At 49.3% G+C, this 27,507-nt stretch overlaps 1 protein-coding gene across 12 annotated transcripts in view; it reads left to right on the top strand.

Moving 5' to 3' along the window:
- Positions 1 to 27,507, top strand: part of ATP2B2 (ATPase plasma membrane Ca2+ transporting 2) — a 367,475-nt gene that overhangs the window by 258,283 nt on the left and 81,685 nt on the right. For all 12 annotated transcript variants that reach the window (XM_036332176.1, XM_036332183.1, XM_036332175.1 and 9 more), the window contains 3 exons: positions 16,473 to 16,670; positions 23,636 to 23,893; positions 24,915 to 25,040. In XM_036332176.1, the coding sequence (XP_036188069.1) occupies positions 16,473 to 16,670; positions 23,636 to 23,893; positions 24,915 to 25,040 (582 nt within the window). The remainder of the gene's footprint in view (positions 1 to 16,472; positions 16,671 to 23,635; positions 23,894 to 24,914; positions 25,041 to 27,507) is intronic.

Here is a 27,507-nt window from a genome sequence, read left to right as displayed (position 1 = left end):
TAATAGTTGCATGAGTTCAAACAAGTCACTTCATATCCTGTGCCCTCCTCCATAGAGTATAGACAAGACTATTGGCCTTATGTAGTTGAAGTGCAACCAGTAAATTTAGGGCATAATTATCAACGTCCACTCTATGCCAAGCACTGTGTGCTGTGCATTATCTCATATAACCTTCTCATCAGCCCTCTGAGGTCTGCAGGATATCCCCATTTTATAGCCCAAAAGGCCCAGAGAAGTTGACTTGCCTCAGGTCTCCCACCTGGAAAGTGGTACAGCTATAGCCATTGTTAGTCACTGGATGCTGTGACCATACAGTTCAAAGGATATGGTAACTGCATTACAGAGTAAGGCCCCCAGATGGGTGTAGGAAATCCAGGGAGGTTGGGACCTGACATTTCTGCTCACCAGTGTATGACCAGGGGAGGTGCACAGTCATAATTTATCGAATGAATGGATGAATGAATGAGGCCAAACACATGGTAGTTCAGAAGAGGACTCAAGTTGGTTTCCCTGGGTTCTGCCACTTACTAGTTGTGTGTAAAATGGGATGATGATAGGCCCTCCCACAGAAGTCACTTCAAGGATTAAATGAGTTTATACATGTGATAGCAGGTAGTGTAGAAGCTGGTACAGAGTAGACATAAGTGTTGTCTGTAATGGTGAGGGTGAGGGATTTAACCAGAGGGTTTTATATGTATGCTGTGATTGAGCTGCCTAAATGTTGTTATAGCCAATGACCCTCCTTCCCTCTCCCCTTCTTCCTCCCCTCCCCATCACTTTCTCCCTCCATCTCCCTCTCCTTTTCCCTCTCTGCCTTTTCTTCATCCGTAAGCACAGTGAGTATTTACTGTGTACAATCTATAACCAAGGACATAAAATGAAATGACACAGGCTGTGCCTTTCAGGAGCTCAAAATTGAGTAATCACAAGAGCCAGTTAAAATACCACTTAACCTCATTAGGGGGACAAGGCAGCAGAGATGGGACATTAGATCAGTGTGGGTGGTCAAGGGTGGCTTCCTGAAGAAGGTGCTATGAGCCATCCCAGAGGGTGGGGGTTGGAAGGGCAGCCCTGCAGGTGAACAGCCGGAGCGAGAGAGAGCAGGCATGTGGAGGGGCAGAGGGGCAGAGGGGGAAGAGAGAAGAGGTTTGCCACCACACTGACATGGACAGCAGGGCGCCCTGCACCCTCTGCGCTGCTCACGCACAGCAACAGGTCATCCCCTCAGTCGGGAAGCACCCTCCACTTGGTGTGGAGCCACAGCACTGACCCAGCAGCCTTATAAGGCCCTTCATGAAAGGTTAATGGCTTCATGAATGAATGATGCAGTTACAAGAGAAGTGTACAAAAGGATCTTGGAATTTTAGAGCAAGAAGAGTCCTTTGAGAGCTAATCCAAGCCCCTCAGTCAAGAGGAAGCAGAACCCAGCAGGTCACGTGGCCAGTGATTGGAGGAAGATCAACATGTCTTCATTTGGGTTCCCCCAAAAGCAGGGTGAATTGACAATGGGGTGCAGGTTGTCTATTTAGGAGTGGTCTGAGGAATCAGAGAGAGAGGAGAGAATAACAGAGGAGAGAGAAACACCCATATAAGGTATGCTATTGAGCTGGTTACTGCTGTGAGCAACAGGGCTCAGTCCTACCAGGGCCTTTGCAGCAAGCATGTGGGCTGTGCCTCAGAACTCCCCTTCCCAGGGTACAAGGCTAGAACATTTGTGCTGATTCCCAGCTCCTGCTGCGTATGGACAGTTTGGATAACTCCTAGCACTCCTGGGCCTTGCAGGTGATCAGAACCTGCCAGGTGGCCCAGGTGCAAGGAGCATGTCAGAGTTCAAAGCTCTGAAACATTCCCCTTCGAAGGAGTCAGCATGCACGAACAGTCCAGGGCATGGGTCCAGGCACCTTCAGTGATTCACCTTAGGGAGAGGCACTTTCTCCCCTCCCTGTGCTTCAGTTTCCTCATCCATAAGACGGGTCTCCTGTAATGCTTTCCCAGCCTCCTTCATAAGGGTCAGTCTCGGGGAAAGAGCTAGCACAGGTTCTCTGCGGTGAGGGAAACCCGGGTTCATGTTCTCGGGGGTATGGTCCCGTGGATGAGACAGATTCTAGATTCAGATGAGCCTGGAGTTGAAACCCAGATGATACAGCTTTCTTTATATCCCCATGCCTCGATTTCCCCATCTATGAAATGGGGTAACAGCCGAAACCGGTTTGGCTCAGTGGATAGAGCGTCGGCTTGCGGACTGAAAGGTCCCAGGTTCGATTCCGGTCAAGGGCATGTACCTGGGTTGCGGGCACATCCCCAGTAGGAGATGTGCAGGAGGCGGCTGGTCGATGTTTCTCTCTCATCGATGTTTCTAACTCTCTATCTCTCTCCCTTCCTCTCTGTAAAAAATCAATAAAATATATTTTAAAAAAAAAAGAAATGGGGTAACAAAATGAAGTCACAGGGAAATCATGAGACATACATGAAATAATGCCCACATGGGGCCTAGCACAGAGTAAGTGCTCAAGGGAGCCGTGGGTGTCATCATTACTTTGACCTTTAGCTATGAAACCTCCCCTGGTCCCTTAGCCTCTGTGAGTCCAGGTTTCTTCATCTACAGGAAAGACCTCTGAATAGCCGCCTCATAGAGTTGCAAGGCCCACACATGGTAATGATCATGGAAAGTCCTAAAACGACTTTCTCAAGGGCGTTTCTCTCAGCTTTCTGGGATCTTCATGGGTTTTCTGATTTGCTTAATAATTGTCACCACCACCTTCCTTCCCCATCCCAAGTCTCTCGTCCACCCCCACTCCCCTAATTCTTTTTTCCTGAAGGGGAATCGATTTCTAAGAGACACCTCCTGGTCCTCAGAGAAGCTGCCTTTGTAAAGAGCTGGAGAAGCTAGTGTTACAGAAATGAAGGCCTCTGCTTTCCTGGCTTTTATTTCTGTTATTGGATCTCACCGACAATTGCCCCCCAGTAATAACTTCAGGCACCTAATTGGAAAGTATGAGGGATGCCCCAGGGTGAGGCTGAGGCTAGACATGTGTGCTTCCCCAAGTTCTTTTGTGAGCTGTTTCAGCAACAAAGACAGAAGAGTCCACTGAAGCAGTTGGACACAGAAAAAAAGTGACTTGAGAAGACACCAAGTATCTTCCCCGTCCCCCAATCCTCAGTGTGAAAATGCCTTAGGGCAGACATTGGAGTCGAGCATTGCCCACCCCTTACCTCCTTTCTTCCTATGCAGGTGTGTCTAGGAGAGGCCACGTGTTGATTAAATATGTATCAGACCAAGACAATGCAGTGCCTGCCCTCTTGGAGCTTGGAGTCAGCAGGGGAACCAAATATTAAGAAAAATCAATTACATTATTAATTATTAAAATCATAAGATAAAAGATTTTCTGGGAGCTATAAGAATATTCAAAAAGGGCTCAAACCTATGGGCGGGGGAAGGGGACAGATTCGCCTAAAGGAAGCCTGAGTTAGGTGCAAGGTGGGAGGAACATTCCAAATAGAGGGAACAGCACATGCAAAGGCCCTGAGACAGGAAAGCACTTATATTGAAGCCACATAAAAGAGGCTGATGTCACTGGAGCATAGTGGTGGTGAAGGGATGTGACGTCAGAAGAAAGCAGGGGCCACACTGTACAGGGCCTTCCAGATCTTGACAAAGAAAGTGGATCTTAGCTCTATGCAGAGGAAGCCACTGTCGCATTTTCAGCAAGGGTCTGACATTAACAATGCACGTTACACTTTTAAAACATCCCTCTAATCACTGGATATAGACTGGATTGAGAGACCAGTGAGGTGGCTACTGAAGCCATCCTAGACTAATGTGCATGTGGGGAAGGGGAGTGGTCATATCTGAGATAAGTGTTTATTTGGGTGGATGTACACAAGTAGTAGGTGATGAAGCCAAGATTTTAACCCAGGAATATTTGTACCCATGTCCACTGCATCCAAAGGTTATATGGAAACAAACCTATATTTTCTTACAATATGGACTGATTTCCCCCTTTAAATTATATTTTCAATTATTCAAGTAAAACATGAGCACATTCTCTTGGTTAAAATTAAAATATTTCAGTCAAAGCTAAAGTCTCCTTGGCCACTGCAATTAATCGTAGTGCCCTTCCCCCTCCTCAGAAGTCCTACCTTCATGTGTTTGGAGCAGATCCTTACAGACCTGTTGCTACATATTTACATATATGTGTACCCATAGAAAATATACACTATTGTTTTGTTAAATTTTCTGTTTTACATAAATGGAATTAAACTATACACATTACTCTGTAACTTGCTTTTTTCACTCAACAGTTTGCCTTGGAAAGCCTTCTATGCTAGTACACATATATGGATCTCTCTTTTTTTTAACTGTTGCATAGTATTTTATGGACTGTATGTACCACAGTTTATTTAGCCCACTCACTTTCCAAAGACAGAAGTGCATTTTTGCTATAAATGTTGTAGGGTTTGTGAATTTTTTTCTTTTAAAATATAAGACTTTTATTTATGCTAATGGAGGAACCCACACCACAGTGACAACACAAATATTTAGCAACACCCAGCCTGGTGACTAAGTTTTCCCATTTCCCTTCAGGTGCTTGGCATCCCTGTGAGCTAGTTCTTGTCCATTGCCAAGTCTCTGATTATAGCAAAAGGCTGTCTTGAGAGCAACAAGGAGAGTGGTAGAATTGTCGGCTTTTATTTCAGTGCTGGGTCCTGAAGCACACACAGTCTGGCACGGTGTGAAAAGAATACAGCTATGTAGCCTTGAAAACCTGGGTTTAAATCCTGGCTTTAGTTGTGTGACCCTGAGCAAGTCACTTTTCCTCTCTGAGCCTCAGTTTGCCCACCCATAAAATGAAGTTTATAATCCCAACCCTATACAATGGCCAGGAGGATTAAATGCAAGTCATGACATGTAAAGTGATAGTCTTATAAGAGCACATGCATGTGCATTTAGCACCTGCCCTCCTTACCCCTGCAGCCCCAGTGTAGTGTGTTGGGGAGGTCCTGCCTCTCCGAAGGAATCACTCAAGGTCACAGAACACTGCAGCAGATGCAGTGTGGGGGTGGCATTTGAGGAAAGAGATTTTTCTGCCCAGATTCTAGACACCAACTGTATGCCAGACACTGCCCATATTGCACCTCCTTTCTTCTTCACCCCAGTGGGCAGAGCTAGGTTGCCCCTCTGTCCCAATTTGGGGATGAAGAAATTGAGAGGAGACACCATTTGCCCAAGGTCTCTTTAGGTGGTAGAGTGAAGCCTGGAGCTTCACCCCCTCTGCCTACACAAGCTGGCCTGGGAGGCTGCAGGCAGCAGCTCCTCAGAGCGCCCCCTCCTGGAGGGATAGGGAAGCTCCCTTCGTGATGACATCTATGTTCAATCATCAAGACCCCTGCACAGATGAGGAGAAAAACAGTTTTTCTGACGTCCATTTTTCCAGGGGGATGAGATAAAGGCTTCTCAGATGTCAACTAAGGACATTCTGAACCAAATCTCTTTAAAGGGCAGAGAGAGAGCATATGACATGGCCATAATTTTTGTGCAATAAGGTTCAGTACTTTAAATTCACTTGAGCAAGATGTGTCCCCTCCCTTGGTGAGTCAGGAATCAGGAGTCCAGCCCTGCCACTGGATCACCCTGTATCTGAGCCAAGTCATTCCCCCGCCTCTCAATTTTCCCACCTGTCAAATAGGGTGAGACTACCAGTCTTGCTCTAACAGTAGGGGAACCAGGAGAAAGGACTGGGGGAGCTTTAAGATGGGGTTGTCAGATTTAACAAAGAAAAATACAGGATATCCTGTTAAATTTGAATTTCATATAAAAAATAATTAACGTTTTTATTATTACTATGTCCCCAATATTACATAGGACACAACTTATACTAAAAATTGTTTACCGTTTATCTGGAATTCAAAGTTAACTGGACGTCCTATATTTTATCTGGAAAACCTATTCAGGGCCCCCAGCTCCATTGGACATCCTCATTGTTTGGTACAGATAACTGATATTTTCATCACTTCCAAGATGAACCCTGGCCACCCACCTTTCAACCAGGTCCCCACCAGCGGCTCCCATACGCCCTCCATACACACTTCCCTGCCCACATTAAAATTCTGGAACCATGAGCAAAGAGGTCTAAGAATTTCTACAGTGGAAACTGGTGTGGAAATTCAGTCTGACTTGGGGAAAAGACATGTGATGCGTTTAAATCAGTGGGGAAATTTGTGCCTATATATGTGTCAAGATGGTTAGAGGGACACTGTCTGGGATGCTTACAAGCAACTGGTTTCATTCTGTGCCATGTCCATGTGCACATAAACTAGTGGACACCACATCCACACATTTATAGAAAAACCAGCCAGTGCTGTGGCCGTGCACATTCATGCCAATGGTCAAATGCTGTATCCACAGCTGTGTGCTGCATCTGTGTGCACCTGTGCATAGCTAGATGCCGGTTTTGTATGTGAACAAGTGAACCAATAACACTACCTACATGTGATCACTCATAATGGATCCATAGAAAAGTCGCCTGGGGCTGTGACATATCAGAGAGACATCCCTGACCCTGCACCCTGCCCATCAGGAACCATCAACACTGTGAAATGATTGTAAACTCCAGGCACTGACACATGCCCACCGTGCCTGCTGGACAATAGCCATCAGATTTGTTCTGAACTTAGAGCAACTGCCCAGACAGACATAAACCACAGGGAAACCACACTGCGCTCTTTTCCCACAGCGGAATTGTTGAGCCATGTTTGTTAACTGGCTCTTACAGGTGGCACGTGGCCACCCACGTGTACAGGCACCTCTGGGTGGCCTCAGCACCCACATCTCTATGTCTGCTCCCCAGGGAGGCAGGAGAGGGAGGAAGGGAGGGAGGGAGGGAGGTTTCCTGAGGGCCTATTTTGTGCTGGCACAAACAGCCTCCTCTAGGGAGTGAAACCAGCATCCAGAAGACAGTCACAACAAAGGGTGGGTCTCAGTCAGTATTTGACCCCCAGAGCCAAAACCTGGCACAGGAAAGATGCTAGTGAATGAGTTACCTGGGTGACAAATGCTACCGGGGAAGGACAAGAAGGTTGGGTTGTTCTTTATTTTTTTTAATATATTTTTATTGATTTCAGAGAGGAAGGGAGAGGGTGAGAGAGATAGAAACATCAAGGCTGAGAGAGAATCATTGATTGGCTGCCTCCTGCATGCCCCCTACTGCAATCCAGGCATGTGCCCTGACTGGGAATCGAACTATGACCTCCGGATTCATAGGTCAACACTCAACCACTGAGCACACAAACCAGGCAGGATGGGTAAATCAAGGAAGGCTTTCAGGAGGTGGTGGTAAATTTTCTTCTGGGTCTCAGAAGACTAAATAGTTCAACAGAGGAGAGGGGTGGGTGTCTTGGGTTAGGAGCCAACTGAACCAAGACAGGCAGACAAATGACAGGTATCTTATGAGGCCTGTCTCTTGGCAGGAAAGTGGGATAAACACAGCCAGACTGAGAGTGAGGCAAGGAGAGTTCTTTGGGACAACCTCAGAGAAGCTATCGTGAGCCCAGGAGTTGGATGCAGCAGTGAGTGGGTTGTAGAGCAGGGCAGGGACACTGTCAGAGCAACCTTGAGTGTGAGCTCCTAACCCCACACGGCCTGATCTCTGCTGGTTTCCTTTATCTCCCACCTTATTACTAGTTTCTCCTTCTCCAGACCTTTTCAGCTGGCAGAAGACAGGTCTGTGTATGGTCCCGCATCCCCTGTGGCCTCAAGTCTGAGTTTGTCAGCTTTTCAAACCGCAGCACTATTCCCTCCTCTGCTGCCTCAAGGTAGATTGTGAGCCTGACTGTAGGCAGCTTTCAGGAAGGGAAACTGGCCCTGTGGGAGCTGGCAAGCCCTGCAGAGGAAGACAAAGGTAGACCCGGACCCTGCCCCCACCCACTGTGTGTACTAGACAAGCTGCTGTCCTCGCGGGGCCTCAGCCGACCCCATATGCCAGGGTTGTTGGTGTGGCTTGAAGCCCCTGGCAGGTGAGTTCCCTCCCTCCCTCTCCCACGGGGCCGTGGTTCTTCAACCAGAGCCTGCATTCCTGTCCCCAGGGGAGAGCTGTCCCAATGGACAAGCCTGGGCCCCACCTCCAGAAGATCCAAGGCAGGAAGTCGGGGTGTGCCTGATAATTTGTTATTTCTAGCCTGTGTCCAGGTAATGCTGAAGCTGCTGTTCTGGGAACCACAAAGTCTTAGATCCTGGCTGTGTGTCCCTGGGAAGTTCTTAAGACTCCCAAGCCCAGGTCTCACCCCAGTCCATTTTCATGGGAATTTCTAGTTTTGGAGCCCAGACATTAATATTTTTTCAATGCCCTGGTGATTCTAATGTACAATAAAGTCAGGAGCAAGGGGTGGGGGGGGGGCGGGGGGGAGGGAGGTAATCAGAGTAACTGCTGATACTTATCAAGCTCTTACCATGTGCCAGGTGTCAGCTCCTGCACATCAGATGTGCTTCCTCCTCCCACTGACTCTATGAGTTATGTGCTATCACTATTCCCAAGTTGCATGTGAGAAAGCTAAGGCCCAGAGAGGGAAAGTCATCTGCCCAAGGTCACACAGCTGGGAAGTACCAACTCTCAGACTCCCATTCATTGTTTTGTCTTGAACATTGTGAATTCCCCAAACACCCCAGCAGCGATGCCTTTGCAAACTGCCCATTCTCCCTGGTCTCTGACAGGGTACACACACATCAACTCCCCCTCCCACATACAGCCCCGTGCCACATACCTTCAGGTGTCCAGACCTGCACACGGACACACAGCCTCGCCCTTAGGTGTGTGCATATCTGCACAGACAGCCTCTCCCATGTTCTCCATCACACATCTGCCTTCTGGGGGGCCTAACAGGCACTACCTGATTTGAATCTTGGTTCTGTTTTTTAAATGCACGCAGCAGGGCCATGAAATCACCTCTGGTTTTCATGGGAAAGCATTCGCAGTTCTTTCATCTGAAATGTCCTAAGCTCCCCAGAGTGATAGGATCAGGCTGGTGTGAATTAATGACTCATGTCGGCTTAAGCAGGGAGGGTCACTGTAGGGCTTTTGTTCTGAGCAGACACAGGCCAGATCAGGCTGGCGCGGGGCAGATGTGAGCGCTGAGCTCTGTGGCAAGAGGCCTGAATCCATTGCCTTCCCAACAGTATGACCCTGTGCCTCAGTGTACACACCTGCATAATGGGGTGATCACAATAGAAGAAGAGAGTCTTACAGTTCACAAAGCACTGTTAGAGCCTTGGTTCTGTTTGATCCTCAAGTGAGATAGCCTAAGGCTCCTCCACCCCAGAGAGAGTGAGGGATGTACTCAAGGTCACACAACAAGTAAAAATGCATCTAAACGAGGTCTCAGGACCAAAGTAGAGGTGTGTTGTGGCTGTGATGGTGGGTTCTGATATATCTAAGACAGGGTAGAAAGTAAGTCATATTTTATGTCCCCATTCTCTCAGAAATATCTGGGTGCCACCTTCCAGGCCCAGAGTAACAGAAGGAGTGGTAGTGTGCTAGTTAGTGGTAGTATGCTAGTTAGTGGTAGGGAGGTAGTTAGTGGTAGTGTGCTAGTTAGTGGTAGTGTTCTAGTTAGTGGTAGTGAGGTAGTTAGTGGTAGTGTGCTAGTTAGTGATAGTGTGCTAGTTAGTGGTAGTGAGGTAGTTAGTGGTAGTGTAGTAATTAGTAGGAGTGGTGGTAGTAGTAATAAGTGCATCTATCATTTATGAGGGTCAACTGTGCCAGCCTCTAAGCCTTATCATATTCTTGATCTTCCATCAATCCTGCAAGACACTTGTACTTTTATCCCATTTCACAGAAGTGGCAACTGAGGCTCAGAGTGGAAAATGATTTGCACAAAGCACCTACTCTGAACCAAAGAGCATCTGGGATCTGAACCCAGTTCTAAAGTCATTGGAAATAAGGGCCTGACCCAACTGGCGTGGCTCAGTGGTTGTGCGTCAACCTAGGAACCAGAAGGTCACACTTCGATTCCAGTCAGGGCACATGCCCGGTTGCAGGCTCGATCCCCAGTAGGGGGTGAGCATGAGGCAGCCAATCGATGATTCTCTCTCATCATTGATATTTCTACCTCTCTCTCTCCCTCTCCCTTCCTCTCTGAAATCAATAAATTTTTTTTTTAAATAAGGGCCTGGTTCCTACGCACCCCAGCTCTGGAAACAGCCTGCCCTCAGCTCACCTCTCCCTCCCCCTCGCCTCTGCCTCTGCCTCTGCAGCCGTGGCCTCCTGCCCCGGCATCTGAGGGGGCACTTGGTTTTCACAGCAGCACTCAGCAGCGGGTGGAGAGTCTGAGGGATGTGCTTACTTTTTACTTGAAATGATTTGCTCAGGCAGTAGACAGGCCCACTCAGCCACACAATGCCTCCCAATATCGAACAGCGTCAGTGGGCAAAGTTCATTCCGGCTCCCACCCGGGATTGAAAAAATTCCCCAGGGTCCCTTTGCTGGAAACAAGGATGCTGAGCTTCAGGGGGCCGCAGAGTAGGGGAGGAGAGGTCAGGAGTCATCTGGATGGCCTGGAAAACTCACCTGAGCCCCCCCCTCCCCCTATAGCCAGAGGCCGCTATTTTTATCCCAGCCTGTTGGCATGAGGTGCTTTGTTTTGGGGCCCCATACCCAGAAAGAACAATGCCCTGTCCCCAGTCAACAGGGCAGAAAGTAAGTCCTATCTATGTCCCTATTCTCTCAGCATGCCCCTTTATCCTGACACTCTGACCTCTAACCCAGCACCTGTGCCTTTACTTACCTCAGTAGCTTTTTAAAAATTCTGACTAATTATGCATGTCTTGCCTCTAAAGCAGCTTATGAAAGTTTATTTCATACAGAAAGGTTTTATATGACTTAAGTGAGGAAATTCAGGCAAAGGGAAGAAAGGAAAAATAAGATGATGATTCACAGGCATAACGCATGCCGATGCGGGGAGCTGCAGATTCAGTGCTGAGCTACCATACAGGCAAGGGGAAGAGGGCGATACGTTGAGTTCCATGAGCCAGAGTCTCCATTAGATCACCCTTCACCCTCACCACAGGGCCTGCATAATGATGGCCCTTTGTGGCACACAATGCAGGTGTCCTCTTCTGTGGGGACCATCTGTCCCCGCTCCTGAGGGGCAAACCAGGGAACCTCCAGCCACATTAGCTTTACTCAAGCCCTTTAAGGTTTCTTAGGCCTTTGCAGACCCCCTCCGCCCCACCCACATCCTTTCACCTGATTAACCCCCTCTTTTTCTTCTAAGCTCACCCAATTACACTTCCTACAGGAAACCCTTCCTGGCAGCCAGTCTTCCTCACTGCAGTATCCCCGACATACAGAGCAATGTTTGGCTCATAGTCGGTGCTCAATAAATATTTGTTGGTTGTTTAAATGAGCAAGTGGTGATCAGATGCATACCATCCAATACGACTCTAACTACTCTCTCTACCTTCAGAGGGGCTGAATAGAGGGGGAGGAGAAGGAGGAACTCAGGCTTCCTTAAATAAGAGGCTCCTGAGCACTGGGGCCTCGCATCTGGTGCCAGGACACCCATGGCCAGTAGTCCAGCCTCTGCATGCGCTCTCCCTTTCCTTCCTCCCTCCAGCACCCATCCACCGGCAGCTCGCCTATAAGGAAGAACCCTCTGCTTCCCTCTGCCCCCGAAAGAACCTAAGCCAGCACTCACTACCCCCCCCCCCCCCCCGCCCCAGCTTTCCTTAACTGGAAACATGTCCCCAGAGCCAAGGCAGGATCAATGTTCGGGTCAGAGAACTTTCACAATTTCCAGCTCCCTGAGGTCTGTGCGCCTGCGTTGGAGCCAGATGTCGGGATGTTTATGTGGAATAGCCTGAGTTTTTAATGTTTGTGACAGATTTCCATTTGTTTAAAGCATAGTGCCAACCAAACAAAACCCCTCTGATGGCCTGAGGCTACCATTTGTAGCACTCAAGGCTGGGTCCAGAATGGCTAAGAAGAGAAAGGATGGCCTTCCAAGCAGAGAAATTAGGGAACTGGCAAAGGCAAAGGCTTAAAGGCTGGGGTAAAAAAAATGCAGTTTATGTCCAGGTCAGCTGGATAGAGATGAACTCTGGGACAAGGATTCCTCAAATATCCAATGACAGCCAGCGGCCATTACAACAAACAATTCCTTTACAACTAAAGTCCCCCACACTCTGCACTTGGCTCTCTCCTTTTATGTAACAAATAGAACACACAAGTTCTGACTCCAGGTGCTGGGATATTTTTTACTGTGAAGGCACTGACTGCATCTTTGCCGTTTAGATAGCATTCACTCACATTCCCCTCTGAATAGCTCGCCACAGTCTAGAAGTTATTTTGCTCCCATTTTATTGATGACAAAACTGAGTCTCTGAAGCAACTGGCCCAAGTTCATCCACAAACCTCTGCCTCTTGCACAAAAGAAACTCATGTTGAAAACCCACAACCCCACACAGCGTCCAATATCAATTCCCAGGCATTTGTGTTTCTGAATTTTCAGGGCCTGCCTGGTCTTCTCTAGCAATATTTGACACAGTGTATTCATTTTTAATATGCTAAACGGTGAAATGCTCTTTAATCTAACTTGAATCTCCAACACCATTCATCTCTCACACCAGCCTTGGTTATTTCTGCTCCCCAAACTAGGCATGTTCCTTTTCCGCCAGAAGGCAGGGGGACTATGCGATTCCACTCCAGGGTGGGGTTTGGACTCAGATGTCATGGGTTCAAATCTCCATTCTGAGTGACCCTGGGTAAGTGACCCTTATTGCCTCAGTTTCCCCATCTGTAAAATGTGGGCAACAGCAGGGGATTGGTATCCCAAGCTACAGCTCAGCCTACCTTCTCCTGAGAAAGAGAGGTGAGCGAGAGGTCATAGCCACCATCTGCCATTTCAGCTGCCCCACATGGGCCTCAACACTTGAGGTTCCCATCTTGGATTTGCATACTGGGGTGTTCGTTGTTGTGGAAACTGCCTAACAATTTCTACCATAGAAACAGCCCTAGCAGAACACACAAATATTTTTATTCTATGAGCTGTTATTTCTGAAAAACAGAGGGGCTCACGGAAGCTTGTGAGGAGCAGGGCGGGGCCTGATGCTGGGGAGGGAGCAACTCAGGAGAGAAGAGGAAGTGACAGAGAGGCTGTTCTGCTCTGTCCCCTCCCCCTTCCAGCCTCCTCCCCCTTCCCAACCTTGGGTTCTCAAACTAGCAACCTGGGGGCCAAATTCAGCTACAGACGTGTTGTATTTGGCCCGGGAATGATTTTACTGGGAAGATTTTACATCAAATTCCAGGTGTCCAGATTATTTTAGGAGATCAGAAGATCTTCCACATGGGGCCCACCTTCTGCCACAGGAGCTGAGAAATAACTGCTCTCTTTAGAAGAGCTGAGATTCTTCTCTTTGTCCCAGTCCCCACCACTCTCTGTTGTCTCCCACCCATCTACTTCACTCATTCATAAAACCTACCTGGCCCTCACAGCAATTCGAATTTGCAACCCCTGGCCTCTGCTCTGTCCCAGGACCCAGCATCTCAATGTCGGGCCTGTGAACCCCCAATGTGGCAGAACCCCTTAGCCATGGCCAGATTCCCTGAACTAGAAAACACCCTACATTTTCAACTGGTCACACTGTAGACTCCAGAACATTGGAATCACAGACTCAGAAGATTCAGCGATGCACCTCTCTCTGAGTCAATCTGGAGGGGCCCAGGAGATGGGCTGGCCACACCCCCACCAAACTTCTTAGTGAAGCTCTTTATTTACACTAAGCCTGATGAGGAACCCTAAAATACCAACAGACCCCAGCAGGACCATTTCAGAGCCTGCAGACCTGGGAACCCTGGATCCTTCTATTGAACTCCCCTCTTGTCAAGATGGGGAGACTGAGTCTCAGAGAAAGGAACTGGGTAGCCAAAGGCATAGCAAACTGCTACAATAGGCCAATGTTGACTGGTCATAACCCCCTTCCTCAGAGGCCTACCCACCCTCTTGAATTCCCCCTTCTTCCGGTGATCAAAGCCCACTCCCAGGAGAAAACCTGAAACTCCTTCAGACCGTGGTATCCAGAACTGGTGATGGCTTTTGCCTCTCAGGGAATCTAAAGGAACTAGAGCTTTTAGTTAAAGAAATGAAACCCATGGAAGAATTGCTGGCATTGGCTGTGGATAGAATTAGGCAAAGGAGGAAAAACAAGGAACCTTCCTGCAGTTCCTAGAATCACTCTACCTCATGCGTGATTAGAACAGGGCTGCACTGGGTTCTCAGCCCCAAGGCAGCAGCTTGGTCTCATGAAGGCCCCAGTCTCCCCACCTACAAAATGGGCATAAGCCAGCTCTAAGAGCCCTCATTCTCAGTGCACAGGCAGGACATTGGATATCCAGAGCTTATCCCCACTAATAGGCAAGGCGGATGCAAGAGCCATCCCCGGCCTATCCCGCAGGGTCTCAGCCAGTCTGGCTCTTAGAGGCTCCCAACGGAGGTCTCATTGTCAGCATCAGAGGAGGCTCAGCACCTAAACCCCAGACGGGGACATGCCCATCTCCCTGTATCCCTGAGCCATAGCTGCTGGACACCCAGGACCACTGAACTTTCTTTACAATCACTCTCCCCAGCACCGGCACCAGATTGCACCACAGTAGAGGTTCAAGAAACATGCATCGAATGAACAAATGGATGAATGAGCCAACAAATGGCAGGTTGTTAGAATCCCATACCAATGTGACATTAGACGCCATGCTCCCTTAACTGGAACAGCAGAATGTTCCATCGCTCTGACCCCCACATTCTAATAATGGTACTGTTCTGGGGATCCCTCTGGATCCCCCCTTCTCACAAGTGGACTGGGGCCAGAGGTCTGATGAGGTGTGTGCCCTCTCCCCCCCTCCCTCCCTGTCCATCCCCCAGCTGTCTTCATTAAACCACAGGTGAGCTGAGGTTAATGGCTGGCCTCAGGGACAGGACTGACATTGCCCTGCTGCAGGGGACCATTCCTGCTGCCTTTGCCATGATGACACCTCAGGGCAGGCTCATAATACTCGAGCATGTCACCTGTGTCCAGTGGGTGGGAGGAGTCTAAGGTGGTTGGTGGCCTCGAGTGCAGGCCCTGGAAGAATCAGACTGGGTCTTTTCAACAAGGCACAGGTTGTACACGAGTTGGAACACAGGTAAGCCCTGCTGTGGTCAAGGCCATGCTCGGTGATGGCAGGGAGATGCGGTCTGCCCGGGGTAGAGGGCGGGCTTCTCAGCAGAGGGCGCTGAGAAGGGGCTCACCAGTGTAGGTGGGAGGAAAGGCTCTTCCTAGCTCACTGTACAGCATGAGCAGGGCAGGAAGTGTGCCAGGGCACTGGTTAGGGGAAAATGAAATGGCACCAGTGACTTGGGGTGACACAGGGTAGCATCAAAGGAAAGAAAGAAGCAAGGGGAAGCACTTGCCTTCAAAGGGCCCAGTAAACAGAATAGCTGGCCCCTCCCACTGGATCTGCCTTTGTCTGTCCCACCCCTGAATTCCCACTGTGAGAGGTTTCTGTTCCAGGCTCCTCTTCTAAGGCACAAATGCACCTGAGGGAAGGTGAGGCCATCCACCCAGTTGAGCATCCACCCCTCCCCTCCAGGCACCACTCGAGCATGTCATGTGTGTTCTTGGGGGGTCAGCCCTTCGGGACAGGCACTCTGTCCTTTTTGCCACTCTATCCCAGTGTCCAGAACAGTGTCAGGCACACAGTAGGTGCTCAAAAGACACTTGATGACTGCATGAATTACCTCATGAGGCGCTCACAAGCACCCACGGGTTAGGCACACTCACCCTCCCACACAGTCTGGGATTCTAACCCAGGCAGGAGCTTCCTAGTCTGTGTTCAACAGGGCAGGCAAGCGCAAAGCAGGAGCAAGGGTGCGGGTGCAAGGTGGGCATGATGCTGGGGATTCACTTCCTGTAACAAATGACCATAAACCAGTGGCTTTGAATAAGGGAAATGGATTCTCTCACAGTTCTGGAGGCCAAAAGTCTGAAATCAAGGTGTTGGCAGGGTCATGCTCTTTCCAAAAGTTCCAGGTTACATTCCATTCCTTGACTCTTCCAGCTTCTGTTGGCTCTGGGCTTTCCTTGGCTTGTGGCTGCATCGCGACAATCTCCACTCCAGCTCCACATGGCCTTCTTCCCTCTGTGTCTGTGTCTTCTCCTCTGTCTCTTACAAGGACACTTGTCATTGGGTTAGGGCCTATCTGGGATAATCCAGGGGGATCTCATCTCAAAATCCTTCGTTTTATCTGCAAAGACCATTCTCCCAAATAAGGTCACATTCACAGGTTCTGGGGAGTGCTGGGCTCTAGGCTGGTGCCTGCAAGTTTCCCGCTTTGTTTGTTCCTCTCTCCGTTCTTTGCCATGTGGCCAGACCCACTTGGGACAATTCCGGGAACATGTGTGTCTCTCCTGGGCCCTCCAGGCCGACCTTTCTGTACTCTGTCCACAGGTTTGCCAGGCACGGCTCCAGACCTAGAAAAGAGAAAGCAGATTTTTGGACAAAACTTTATACCTCCAAAGAAGCCAAAAACCTTCCTGCAGCTCGTGTGGGAAGCGCTGCAAGATGTGACGCTGATCATCCTGGAAATCGCGGCCATCATCTCCCTGGGGCTCTCCTTCTACCACCCACCTGGCGAGAGCCAAGAAGGTAAGACAGGGGGACCCCTGCCCCCCTCCCTGCAACATGTGTGCCCAGCCACACCAGAGGGCACTCCGGGCTAAGAGCCACTCCTCCTTCCAGGTGAGGAAACCAAGACCCAAGGGGCTGGGTCTCACCCCCAGCCAATCAGTGGCCAAGCCAAACCCCAAGCTCAGAGCCCTGCCCCCAGGGTTCCCGAGTGTGAAGTGCAAGGGCTGGACCAACAATAGTAATAATTATAATGATCATTTATTGAGCACTTACAGCATGCCAAGATCTGAGCTGAAATGGCCTCCTAACAGCCCCCATAAGGTAGTGCATGATTATGCCCATTTTATTTTTTTCTTAATTTTATTTTATTGATTAAAGTATTACAAATAGTAGTACATATGTCTCCTTTTTTTCTCCATTGACCTTCCCCCGGCCTCCCCTACCCCCCCGCCCAGCACATTCTCTCACCACCCCCGCACCCCCAGTGTCTTGTGTCCATTCGATTATGCCCATTTTAAAGACATGGAACCAAGGCACAGAGAAGTGCATTAACTTGCTCAAGGTCACCCAGCTAATAAAGAGTCCTTAGTTTTTGTAGTGGAGCTTAGAAAAACTGCTGCCAGGCCCCTCCCTGAGAGTCTGGTTTTATTGGATGGAATCCAAGTGAGGGTGGCTCTGGACGTATGTCCAGACTGCTCTCTGAGGGCTCCCCACTCTCACATCTGAGGACAAAGCCCCCAAATTGCTTACCTGGTGGGCTGCATTCATGCTTTTTGATTTGACAGTGCTTCAGCCCATTCACAGAGATGAATGGGTACTGCCCTCTGGGTACTCCAGCCTCTGAGGGACCCTCCTTCAGCTCCAAAGCTGGGCTTCTCCTCAGAACCCCAAGTCACTCATTCCTTAAGGCATGCAACGATGAAAAAATTTCATGCACCGAATATTCTAGAACAAGGATTACAAACGATAGCCCACAAGCCAAATCTGGCTCACTTTCCTGTTTTTGTATGGCCCATGAGCTAAGATTGGTTTTTACATTTTTCAAATGGTTGAAAAAAGTGAAAATAATATTACTTTGTAACGTGGTTTTTACATGAAATTCCTACTTCATTGTGTAAAAAGAATGTGTTATTGGAACACCCCCATTTCTTTTTCATATTGTCCATGCTGCTTTCCTACTATAATGGCAGAGGTGAGTAGCTGCGACAAAGTCTATATGTGTGGTCCACAAGGCCTAAAATATTGACTATCTGGCCTTTTACAGAGAAAGTTTGCCAACCGCTTTCCTAGAAGGTCAGGATGTGGAGTTTTGCCTCAAGAAAACCATTCTCCTTCTCCTTAATCCCCTCCACTCTGAGTGTGGAAGTCAGCTGCCTCAATTTTATACTTAATATTACTAAGTTGATTTTTTTCTCTCCATGGCATCATCTCTCCAAAACGGGTTTAAAGACATGTCTCATAATATGAGATCAAATAGAAAGCCAGACATAAAAGGAATGGAAGCAAATAAACTGTGTTTGCTATTATGATTGGAATATAAATTTGATTTTGAGCTTCCTGGCAGCCAAGGCAGAAAGGGAATTAGGATGGTTTGCATCGCTCAGATTATCAACAGGAGGAAACAGAGTCCTGTAGGAAGAGAGCATGCCTCTGACGATGAATTCTGGGATGAACTTTCACATAGGCCATAGGAGATGAATCATGGGCGGCATTCTTTGCAGAAGTTTTATAGAAAATGTTGAAGAAGATGGTGCATGGCTATTTGAATAGGCCTTGAACAGAGCTAAGGGTGCAACACAAAAACATAATAACTGTTCTTACTATTTTTATAGCTACCACTAGCTGAGAGCTTTTACAGTAGAGGTTCATTTGATCCTCACAACAACCCTGTGGGTAGGTGCTATTATTATCCAGGAAACCGGGACCCTGAAATAGGAAATGACTTGCTCCGTCACACGCTAGGAAGCACAGAACCATGACTCAGACAGAGACGTTCTGGCTTCTGAGCCCTCGCTCCTATCATTCAGAAAGAGATGGGGTTGAGGCGGTGCCAGCTGAGTAAGTGACCTCATGTGACCCAAGTCAGTGCAAGATTAGAACTCAGAGGGCAAGTGGTGGAGGGGGTGCACATAGAGCTCCCAGTGTGTGCCAGGGAGAGCCTTCCAGAGCCCTCCAAACAGATGCCTATGGACGCCTCCATCTTCAAGAGGTGGAAACCAAGGCCCAGAGTGAGGAAGCACTTGCCGAAGGCCGCACAGCTTGTTCACAGTAGGGCTGAATCTGAAACCCAAGTCATCTGGTTCTTTTCACTGCCTCCAGCTGAGACACTAGTGCAGACCGTACTCTGGGTCGATGAGGGCAGTTGTGCACACTCTGGCTCCACAGAGTAAAGTTCCAGAACTTTGTGATGATACTTACGCTCCCTGACACCCAGACCCTGGCCTGAGCTCTGAGCTCTGGGCTGACCATGTTGCCAGGACCACCCCCGTGCCAAGTCAAACGCAGGCTTCATCAGTTAACTAAAAATTGATTCAGGTGATAAATTAAAAGGTTATAGAGTGCCTTGCAGCACCCACAGCCCTTCCCTGTTTTTGTTCTTGGCTCAGAGAGCTCTAGACACTTGTCAGAGGTCACACAGCATATTTGTGGCAGGGCTGGGATCTACACACCCAGTGCTCCCAACTCCCTGCCCATGACAGTTTCCCTAGTGCCAGAGTGCTAGCAGAGTGACAGGCACATAGTAGGTGCTTAGAAAATGTTTGTGGCTTAACCAGTTTTGAGGGCCCTTATTTGGTAACCACCTAGGAGGTAGCTTCCCCATGTTACTGGTTAACAAACAGAGAGAGGCCCAGAGAGGCCATGTGCATTCTCCGAGGTCACACAGAATGAAGCCACACCTTAGAAAATCTCAGGTCCAGGGAAAGAAGCTGCAGATTCCATAGACCCTGTGGTCACAATCTCTAGGTCCTGTTTCTGCCCCAGTCTGAGGGGACCTAGAGGAGATCTCAGCAAGGCCTGCCCACTCTCTTCTTTCTTCCTGTTCCTGGTCTCTTCCCCATAATGCACCAGGGGCAGCAGGAGTTGTTCCCAGAGTCCAGCGGCTCCCGGTGGCTAAAGACCTAACCCAGAGATCCAGACGCCACTTTCTGGCCATTCCAAGGCACGATGTAACCATCTGACAGTTGTCAGAAGGAAATTAAAGCTAATGGGCTTTGCTGGCAGAGTGAGTGCTCTGACGGGCCCGGAGGGCTCCTTAGTGTCGAATCAGCAAGAGCAGCAGGCAGGACTGGGAGTCAAGGCAATGGGGTGTGAATCCCACTCAACCGCCACGCCTGGTTTCCAGAAGCCAGTCCAAGGAGAGCAGCTCATGAAAAGGGGGAGAGAACCAATACTTATTGTGTGCCATGTGCCAGGCCCTTACTAGGTCCAGGTCGCACAAATTCCCTGGGGTCATCGCACTTTACAGCTGTCCAAACTGAGGCTCAAAGAGGCCAAGTACTTCCTCTTGGTCACACAGCAGAGCCTGGACTTGAAGCCAGGTCTTTCCACCTGAAGGCTTTCCACTGTCCTGGGATGTTTCCAAGTGTCTCGAATGCTTCAATAACTAATCAGGGGGGGAGAGGGGTATTAACGAGGCACACAACAGGGAAAGAACAGCCTTCCCCATGTACAGAGCATGTAGCAGGGTCAGGGAATAACAAAAGCCCTGTAAAGTGAAGCACTGGGCTCTGTATCTCAAATCACTCCCCTGAAGTTCAAGAGAATGCGTTTCCATATACTGGGTTTCTATTTAGCAAGGTTCACCTGTGTTTTCCAGCTTTTTTTTTTTTTTTTTTTTTTTTTGGTGGGGGGTGTAATTGGTGTCATTCATGGTGGTAGAGGGAACTCTAGTTCCCCTCCTCCTGCCATCACGTGTTCTGGAATATAGCTAGATCCCCTCTGTAACGCGGGGCTCGCGGCTCCATTCAGGCTGGCTGTGGGCCTGGACTATAATAATGTGTGCCAATGCTGGGCAACGGGAAGCAGCAGCTTTAACTGAGCCGTTACTGTGTGCACACTGCAATAGCTGCTTTACATAAAGGCTCACCCTGAGTCCTCCCAACCCCCTAGGAGGGAGTGCCTGTCAGTGCCCTCATTCTGCAGATGAGAAAACCCAGGCACAGTGGTTCAGTAGCTAGCTCCTGGGCACACAGCAGTTAAGTAGTACAGCTGGGATTTGAACTCAGGGCTGGCCCCATGTCCATTATCCGCACGATAAGGAGTATCATTACAACCAAAGGCTGATCCAATTAAACAGTTTAAAATAGCTAGAAAAGCTTTGAAATTCCCAAAGGAAAAAGGTAGCTTTGAGAACCTCATACAACGATGTGATTGTTAACTAGCCTGTGCAGAATGGCTGGTGACACACACTGACCAGCCACAATGATTCTATACCATCCCAGCCTGGACACACCAGCTGAGCCTGGACCCTCCCAGGAGCTGGGAGCTAAAAAAAAAAAAACAACAACTCCCTGGTACCACTTGGCCTTTCTGTCATGTTGTTTCTGTCCCCTGGCTTTCTCAGAGGCTCCTGCTGGGGTCTCCTACAACTGCTGTTCCTCCCTGGCCGGTGTGGCTCAGTTAGGTGGGTGTCGTCCCGTGCACCAAAAGATTGCTGGCTCCATTCCCAGTCAAGGGCACATGCCTAAGTTGTGGGCTCAATCGCGGGTAAGGGGCATGCAGAGGTAGCCAATCAATGTTTGGCTTCACATCGATGTTTCATTCTCTCTCTCTCCCTCTCCCTTCCTCCCTCTCTAAAAATCAATAAAAAATATTTTTTAAAAACCTGTTGTTCTCTCGCCCTGGCCAGAGTGACTCAATGGTTAGAGTATTGGCCTGAGCACCAGAGAGTCACCAGAGAGTTTGATTCCCAGTCAAGGGAATGTGCCTGGGTTGCAGGTTTGATCCCCCAGGGCACATGTAGGAGGCAACCAATCCATGTGTCTCTCTCACATCAATGTTTTTCTCTCTCTACTTTCTCTCTCTCCTCCTCCCCCCTCCCTTCCACCCTCTCTAAAAATCAGTGGGGAAAAATATCCTCCCATGAGGATTAACCAAAAACAACAACAAAAACTGCTGTTCTCTTTTCCTGGGGATTGAATTGGACTTCCATACAATTGGCCATAGGTCTATGGCAATGTTTTCTACTTTTCCACATGAGGCCAGCAAGTGGCAGAGAGGGCACTAGGCTCAGGGACAGTGGGCAAGGCAGGTCCAGTGTCAGATCCTAGGCCCAGGCCTGGATTCAAACTCCAGATCTGCTGTGTGACCCCGGGTGAGTTACTGTCCCTCTCTGAACTGCTTCCCTTTTTTCAGCCAGCTTGATGATTGAAGTGAGTGCTTGGCATATAGCAGGTCTTGCAAATAGCCCAGTCGCCTGCCCAACCCCCATGGAAGAGAACTACCCTGAGTTTTCCAGGAGTGGATGGTCAGACATGGAAAGGGCCGTTCTCTACCCCCACCCTCTTCCCCAGTGGAAAAAGGAGCTAGTCCTGGCTGCAGCAATCACCTTGGCCGTGTCACCTCACCCCTCTGGGTCTCAGTTTCCTCAGCTGTCAATGGGGGAACTCACTGTCTGGATCCTATGGGGAAGCAGAAGACAGTGTGTGAGGAAGGGCTAGGAAAGGCCCTAGCACTCGGCACCATGTGGACAGGACCTGCCTTTGAGTCTGAGGCCTTTGCATTAAATATGTGTGGTGTTTTTTCATTTTCTTTTTCACATGGTGGGCCTGGCAGGCCTCAAGCAATTTGAGGGCCCAGATTGGGAGGTTCAACAGGGCAAGGGTGTGAGGTGTAGGTCACACAGAGGCTCAGATGGAATGTGGGTGTCCTCACTGTGTGGTTGGGGCTCAGCTCCAACGAAGGCCGAGTAAGAACCTCCTGTGACTGAGCACAGGCCGGAGCATCCACCTTCTTTTCCTTGAGCCCAGAAGGTATTCTCAGTGAACCCCAGTTTGCAGATGGGGATGCTGCAGCTCAGGAAGAACAGTGATTTACCCAGGTTAGTTCAGGGACAGCAGTGCAATTAGAACCAGCTCGTCAGAGGGCAGGTCCAGTGCTCTGGTTCCTACCCCACAACCTAGAGACCTGCCTCGTGGTTGCTGGGAGAACGGAAGGAAAGGACAACAGCAAAACTGCATTTTAGACCCTAAAGCAAGCACAGTGTTGACTGGTCCCATTCTGTTACAGCCTCACTTTTTCTCGTTTCTCGTTAAGCAGGCCTCTCTTTTGTGCCAGGTCTGTGCTGGAGATGCCATGGACCTCACCTCATTAAATGCCAGCCCTCTGAGTGGTCCCCAAGATAAGGAATATATTCCTACTTTATAGATAAGAAAACTGAGGTTCAGAGAGGTGAAGTCATTATCCAAGATCTCACAGCTAAACAAAGGCAGAAAATCAAAGTAGCTAAGACAGTAGGCTCCGAAGTCAGATATCCTAGCTCCCCACTTGCCCTTCCTAGCTTAGACAAGTCATGTGGCTTCTCTAAGAAACCTCAGCTTCCACATCTGTGAAATGGGCAGAGTGAGTACTCTGAGATGATGTGTGTGAAGCCCTTTGCACAGGGCTTGGCACCCAGATGCACGGAATAAATTATTCATGATTATCTGATTATCAACATTTTTTGCTTGGCAGACCTGGGATTTAAAGCCAGACCACTAGAGGCCCCATCTGCTCAGTGGTCGGCAAACTGCAGCTCAACAAACCATGGCTCGTGAGCCACATGCGGCTCTTTGGCCCCTTGAGTGTGGTTCTTCCACAAGATACCGACTTCTGCACATGGGCCACGAAGTTTCAATCACACTGTACGTGCGCGCCCGCACGTGATATTTTGTGGAAGAGCCACACTCAAGGGGCCAAAGAGCCGCATGTGGGTCGCAAGCCGAGGTTTGCCAACCACGGGCCTAGCTGATCCCACACCATCTGCTTCCTTCTATTCTCTACAGGATGCGCCACAGCCCAGGCTGGGTCTGAGGATGAAGGGGAGGCAGAGGCAGGCTGGATTGAGGGGGCTGCCATCCTCCTCTCAGTCATCTGTGTGGTCCTGGTCACGGCCTTCAATGATTGGAGCAAAGAGAAGCAGTTCCGGGGCCTGCAGAGCCGCATAGAGCAGGAGCAGAAGTTCACCGTGATCCGAGCTGGCCAGGTGGTCCAGATTCCTGTGGCTGAGATTGTGGTTGGGGACATCGCCCAAATAAAATATGGTAAGTGTCCCAGCCACAGAGCTACTTGCTAGAGCTGGAGCAGAGATGGGACAGGCCAAGCAGACCCAAAGAGGCTGGCCCAGGGAAGCGGGAGGGTCCCTGAAGGCTGATCCCAAGCCAAGATGTCTTCTGGGATCCTTTGGAAGTAGAAGGCTACTTCCTGGAAGGAGTAGATTTCAGAATTGCTTTAACTCAGAAATGGCAAATACTTGGCACATGTGTCACCACTCTCAATACCTGCAGACATTACTAATCAGTCACAGCTCAGGGCCTCCATACAGCCTCAGAAGCCTTCTCAACACAATACTCCAAGGACTACTAATACTCGGAATGGGTTTATGGGATGAAGTCCATTTCCTATCCCTGATTTGGCTATTGATGGATAGTTGTTGGGCCAGATGCGTGTGATGAGGAGTGGACATAGATGAGTGAACATTCTAAGCCTGTGATACTACCTTGGAGAAAGTGGGCAAGCTGGTGCCAAAGGAGTTTAGATGAGTATGTCCTTGGGAAAGTAGAGGCAGAAGATGGAAGCGAGATTGGAGTGTACTCCTCCTCACTTAGCCCTCGGGGGTTGGTTTCCTCTGATAATGTGACTGTCCTGGAGTCTCCTCTGCCTAGCCCAGATGGACTAGTCCCTTTCAAAAGAATTCCTCAAATCATAGTTGAAACCAGAGAATGAATCGTTGAGAAAACTAGGCCTCAAGACCACACCAGGCCAAGAAAAGCACTTAATAAACTAAAGAACATGCCTGCCTGAGCTAGGATTGTTGGGCCCAACCTCAGCTCTCCCCCCGCCCCCCCCCCCCCCCGCCCCCGCAGCCTGTACCATTCACTTCGGCTCCAGTCTTCAGCTGCCTATTGGCCTGTGATGGGCGCCATGTTGGTTCCTGCACCCTGGGAGCTCTAGGCAGCTGGTCCCAATAATGAACCTTCCCTTATAATCATAACTTCTGGGGACTATTCCAGCCTCTTCAGCCACCTGAGACCCTGCTGACTCCCTTGACCTTCCTCCCATCAGGTGATCTCCTCCCTGCTGATGGCCTCTTCATCCAGGGCAATGACCTCAAGATCGATGAAAGCTCCTTGACAGGAGAGTCTGACCAGGTGCGCAAGTCCATGGACAAGGACCCCATGCTGCTGTCAGGTGAGCTGCAGCCCAACAGTGGGCTCACTCCCATTGCTGGTTTCTGTCCCCTTCATGAGGCTGGAGGGTCTTGGAGACTTTGGTCCTTGGCTCCAGATCTCTGGCCAGCTCAGCTCCAAGTGAGAACTTCCTCTCTTTTCCCCAGCAAACATTCATTGGGCCTCCTGGGCTCTCAGCACTGCTTTAGGGATACCACAGTGAATAGAATCGATAAAGAATCTCTGCCCTCAGGTAACTTACCTTCTAGTGATTTAGTTTTCTAAAAAGTCAAACATTGAAGCCCATTCTTATCAGGATGAGAAAGAATCAGCCAGGTGACAATTGTTTGTTTTGTTTTGTTTTGTTTTGTTTAATCCTCACCTGAGGATATTTTTCCATTGATTTTAGAGTGAATGGGAGGTAGAGGGGAAGACAGAGAGAAATATCTATGTGAGAGAAACACATCAATGGGTTGCCTCCTGCACGCCCAGACCAGGGCCGGGGTCAGGAAGGAGCCTGCAACCAAGATGCCCTTGACTGGAATTGAACCCAGGACCCTTCGATTCCAGGACCCTTGGCCCAGGCTCATGGGAAAAGACAGTGAGCCAAACTGGCTAGGGCTGGGTGCTAAACAAATAGGAAGGGATGAGGCAGATGAGGCCTCAGTCCTGGGGAGCTATGGTGTAGTGAGGAGAGATAGGCAATGGGGAAATTCCAGGTGGTGGTAGGTGTGTGGTAAAAATAAAGCAGGACAAGGGGAGGCAGGTGGGGGCCATGTGTGAGCTGAGGTGTCAATGATGAGCAGGAGCTGGCCTTGTGACTATCCAGGGAAAGTATAGTAGGCAGAAGGAACAGCATGTGCAAAAGCCCAGTGGCAGGATTGTGCTGGAGGACTATGAACAAGATGGAGATGTGGAGGGGCCAGATGTCAGGCCTCATGGGCATGGTCAGGAGTTTGGAAATGTGTTGTGTAATGAGGATTCTCTGGAATGGTTTTAAACAGTGAACTGAACACATTTACTTTTTTAAAATCTCACTCTGGCTGCTGCAGGGGGCAAGACAGGAAGCAAGGAGACCATGCAGAGGTAAGGCACCAGCCAGGTGACCACCCTCCCTCCAACAGGAACACCCAAAAGGCCTTATTGTCCAGCAGAGCTCACCAAGTAGCCTCTGATCAGCTACTTTGGGCCTGACCCTGGACTAAGCAGTGGGACCCACCTCTGGCTTCAGGAGCCTCCAGCCCAGATAGGCTGGGATAAGCAGACCAGCAAACAACTAATTCCACACTGGAGGAGTGAGGACGGTGTACAAAAGCCAAGAAGGGAACAGAGGGAGAGGTGGAATTGAGCTGGGTTTTAAAGCATGGGTAGCAGCCCACCAAACAGAGTTTTGGATAAAGGGCCCTCCTAGCAGAGGCAAACATTTGAAAGGCACAGAGGTTTGAAGGCGTGTATATGTCATCCTCGAAATACAAGGTCCCTGCCCTCCTGTAGCTTAGACTCCAAGAGACAGACAATGAAGCAAGCAAGCACATATATAACGTAATTTCAGATAGTGATAAATCAGTGATAGTGATAATTCTGCTATGGTAATGAACTAGAGACCCAGAGGAAAGGACAGGAATCTTAGCTGGTCAGGGAAGGCGTATCTGAGGAGATTGCATTGGAGCTAAAACTGGAACTGTGACAAGAAAGAGCATTATAGACAGAGGGATAGCAAGTGCAAAGGCCCTGGGGTCTGACTGAGAGATGGAAATCCTCAAATGCTGTCTTGGAACTTAGGGCCACATGGCCCTGTGGTCCTAGTTCCAACCTCTGGTTAGCAGAGAGGCGAGCATTCTTGGGAGCCATGGCCAGGTATGTCAAGTGGGTCATCTGGGTCAGTGGAAATTGAGGGGAGGTTCTGGGCCTGAGTGGATGGGTTGTGTCTGTACCGCTAGTCCATGAGAAGCCTCATAATTGGGGAGGGGTAATAGGTTGTCTCCGAGGAACTGGGTGTCCCAGAAACCATCCAGAGAGCTTACCAGGGGTGGGCAAACTTTTTGACTCGAAGGCCACAATGGGTTCTTAAACTGGACCAGAGGGCCGGAACAAAAGCATGGATGGAGTGTTTGTGTGAACTAATATAAATTCAAAGTAAACATCATTACATAAAAGGGTACGGTCTTTTTTTTTTTTTAGTTTTATTCATTTCAGGCCGTAGTTTGCCCACGGCTGGCTTAGACCCATAGGCCCTTGGAGACTTGGCAGTGATCTCTGCCTTCAGTGGGGAAGAACAGGGGACTAGGGACAGACAGAAGCATTCCAGGTCTTAACAAGAATCTGGGAGAGCCCTGTGAAGCTCAAACTGGTGGGATCACAGTAGGGTCAGCACTGGTAGTCAGCTCGGGAATGGGCGGTCTCTGAGCACTGGGAGATGAGAGGCTCAAGTTGAACCAATTGCTTTAGTCTCAACCTGTACAACTGGCTGAAAGCCTAACTATGAACTT

This window comes from Myotis myotis, unplaced genomic scaffold (genome assembly GCF_014108235.1).
Source record: "Myotis myotis isolate mMyoMyo1 unplaced genomic scaffold, mMyoMyo1.p scaffold_m19_p_13, whole genome shotgun sequence".
Taxonomy (NCBI): Eukaryota; Metazoa; Chordata; class Mammalia; order Chiroptera; family Vespertilionidae; genus Myotis; species Myotis myotis.
This window is presented reverse-complemented; position numbering and strand designations above follow the sequence as displayed.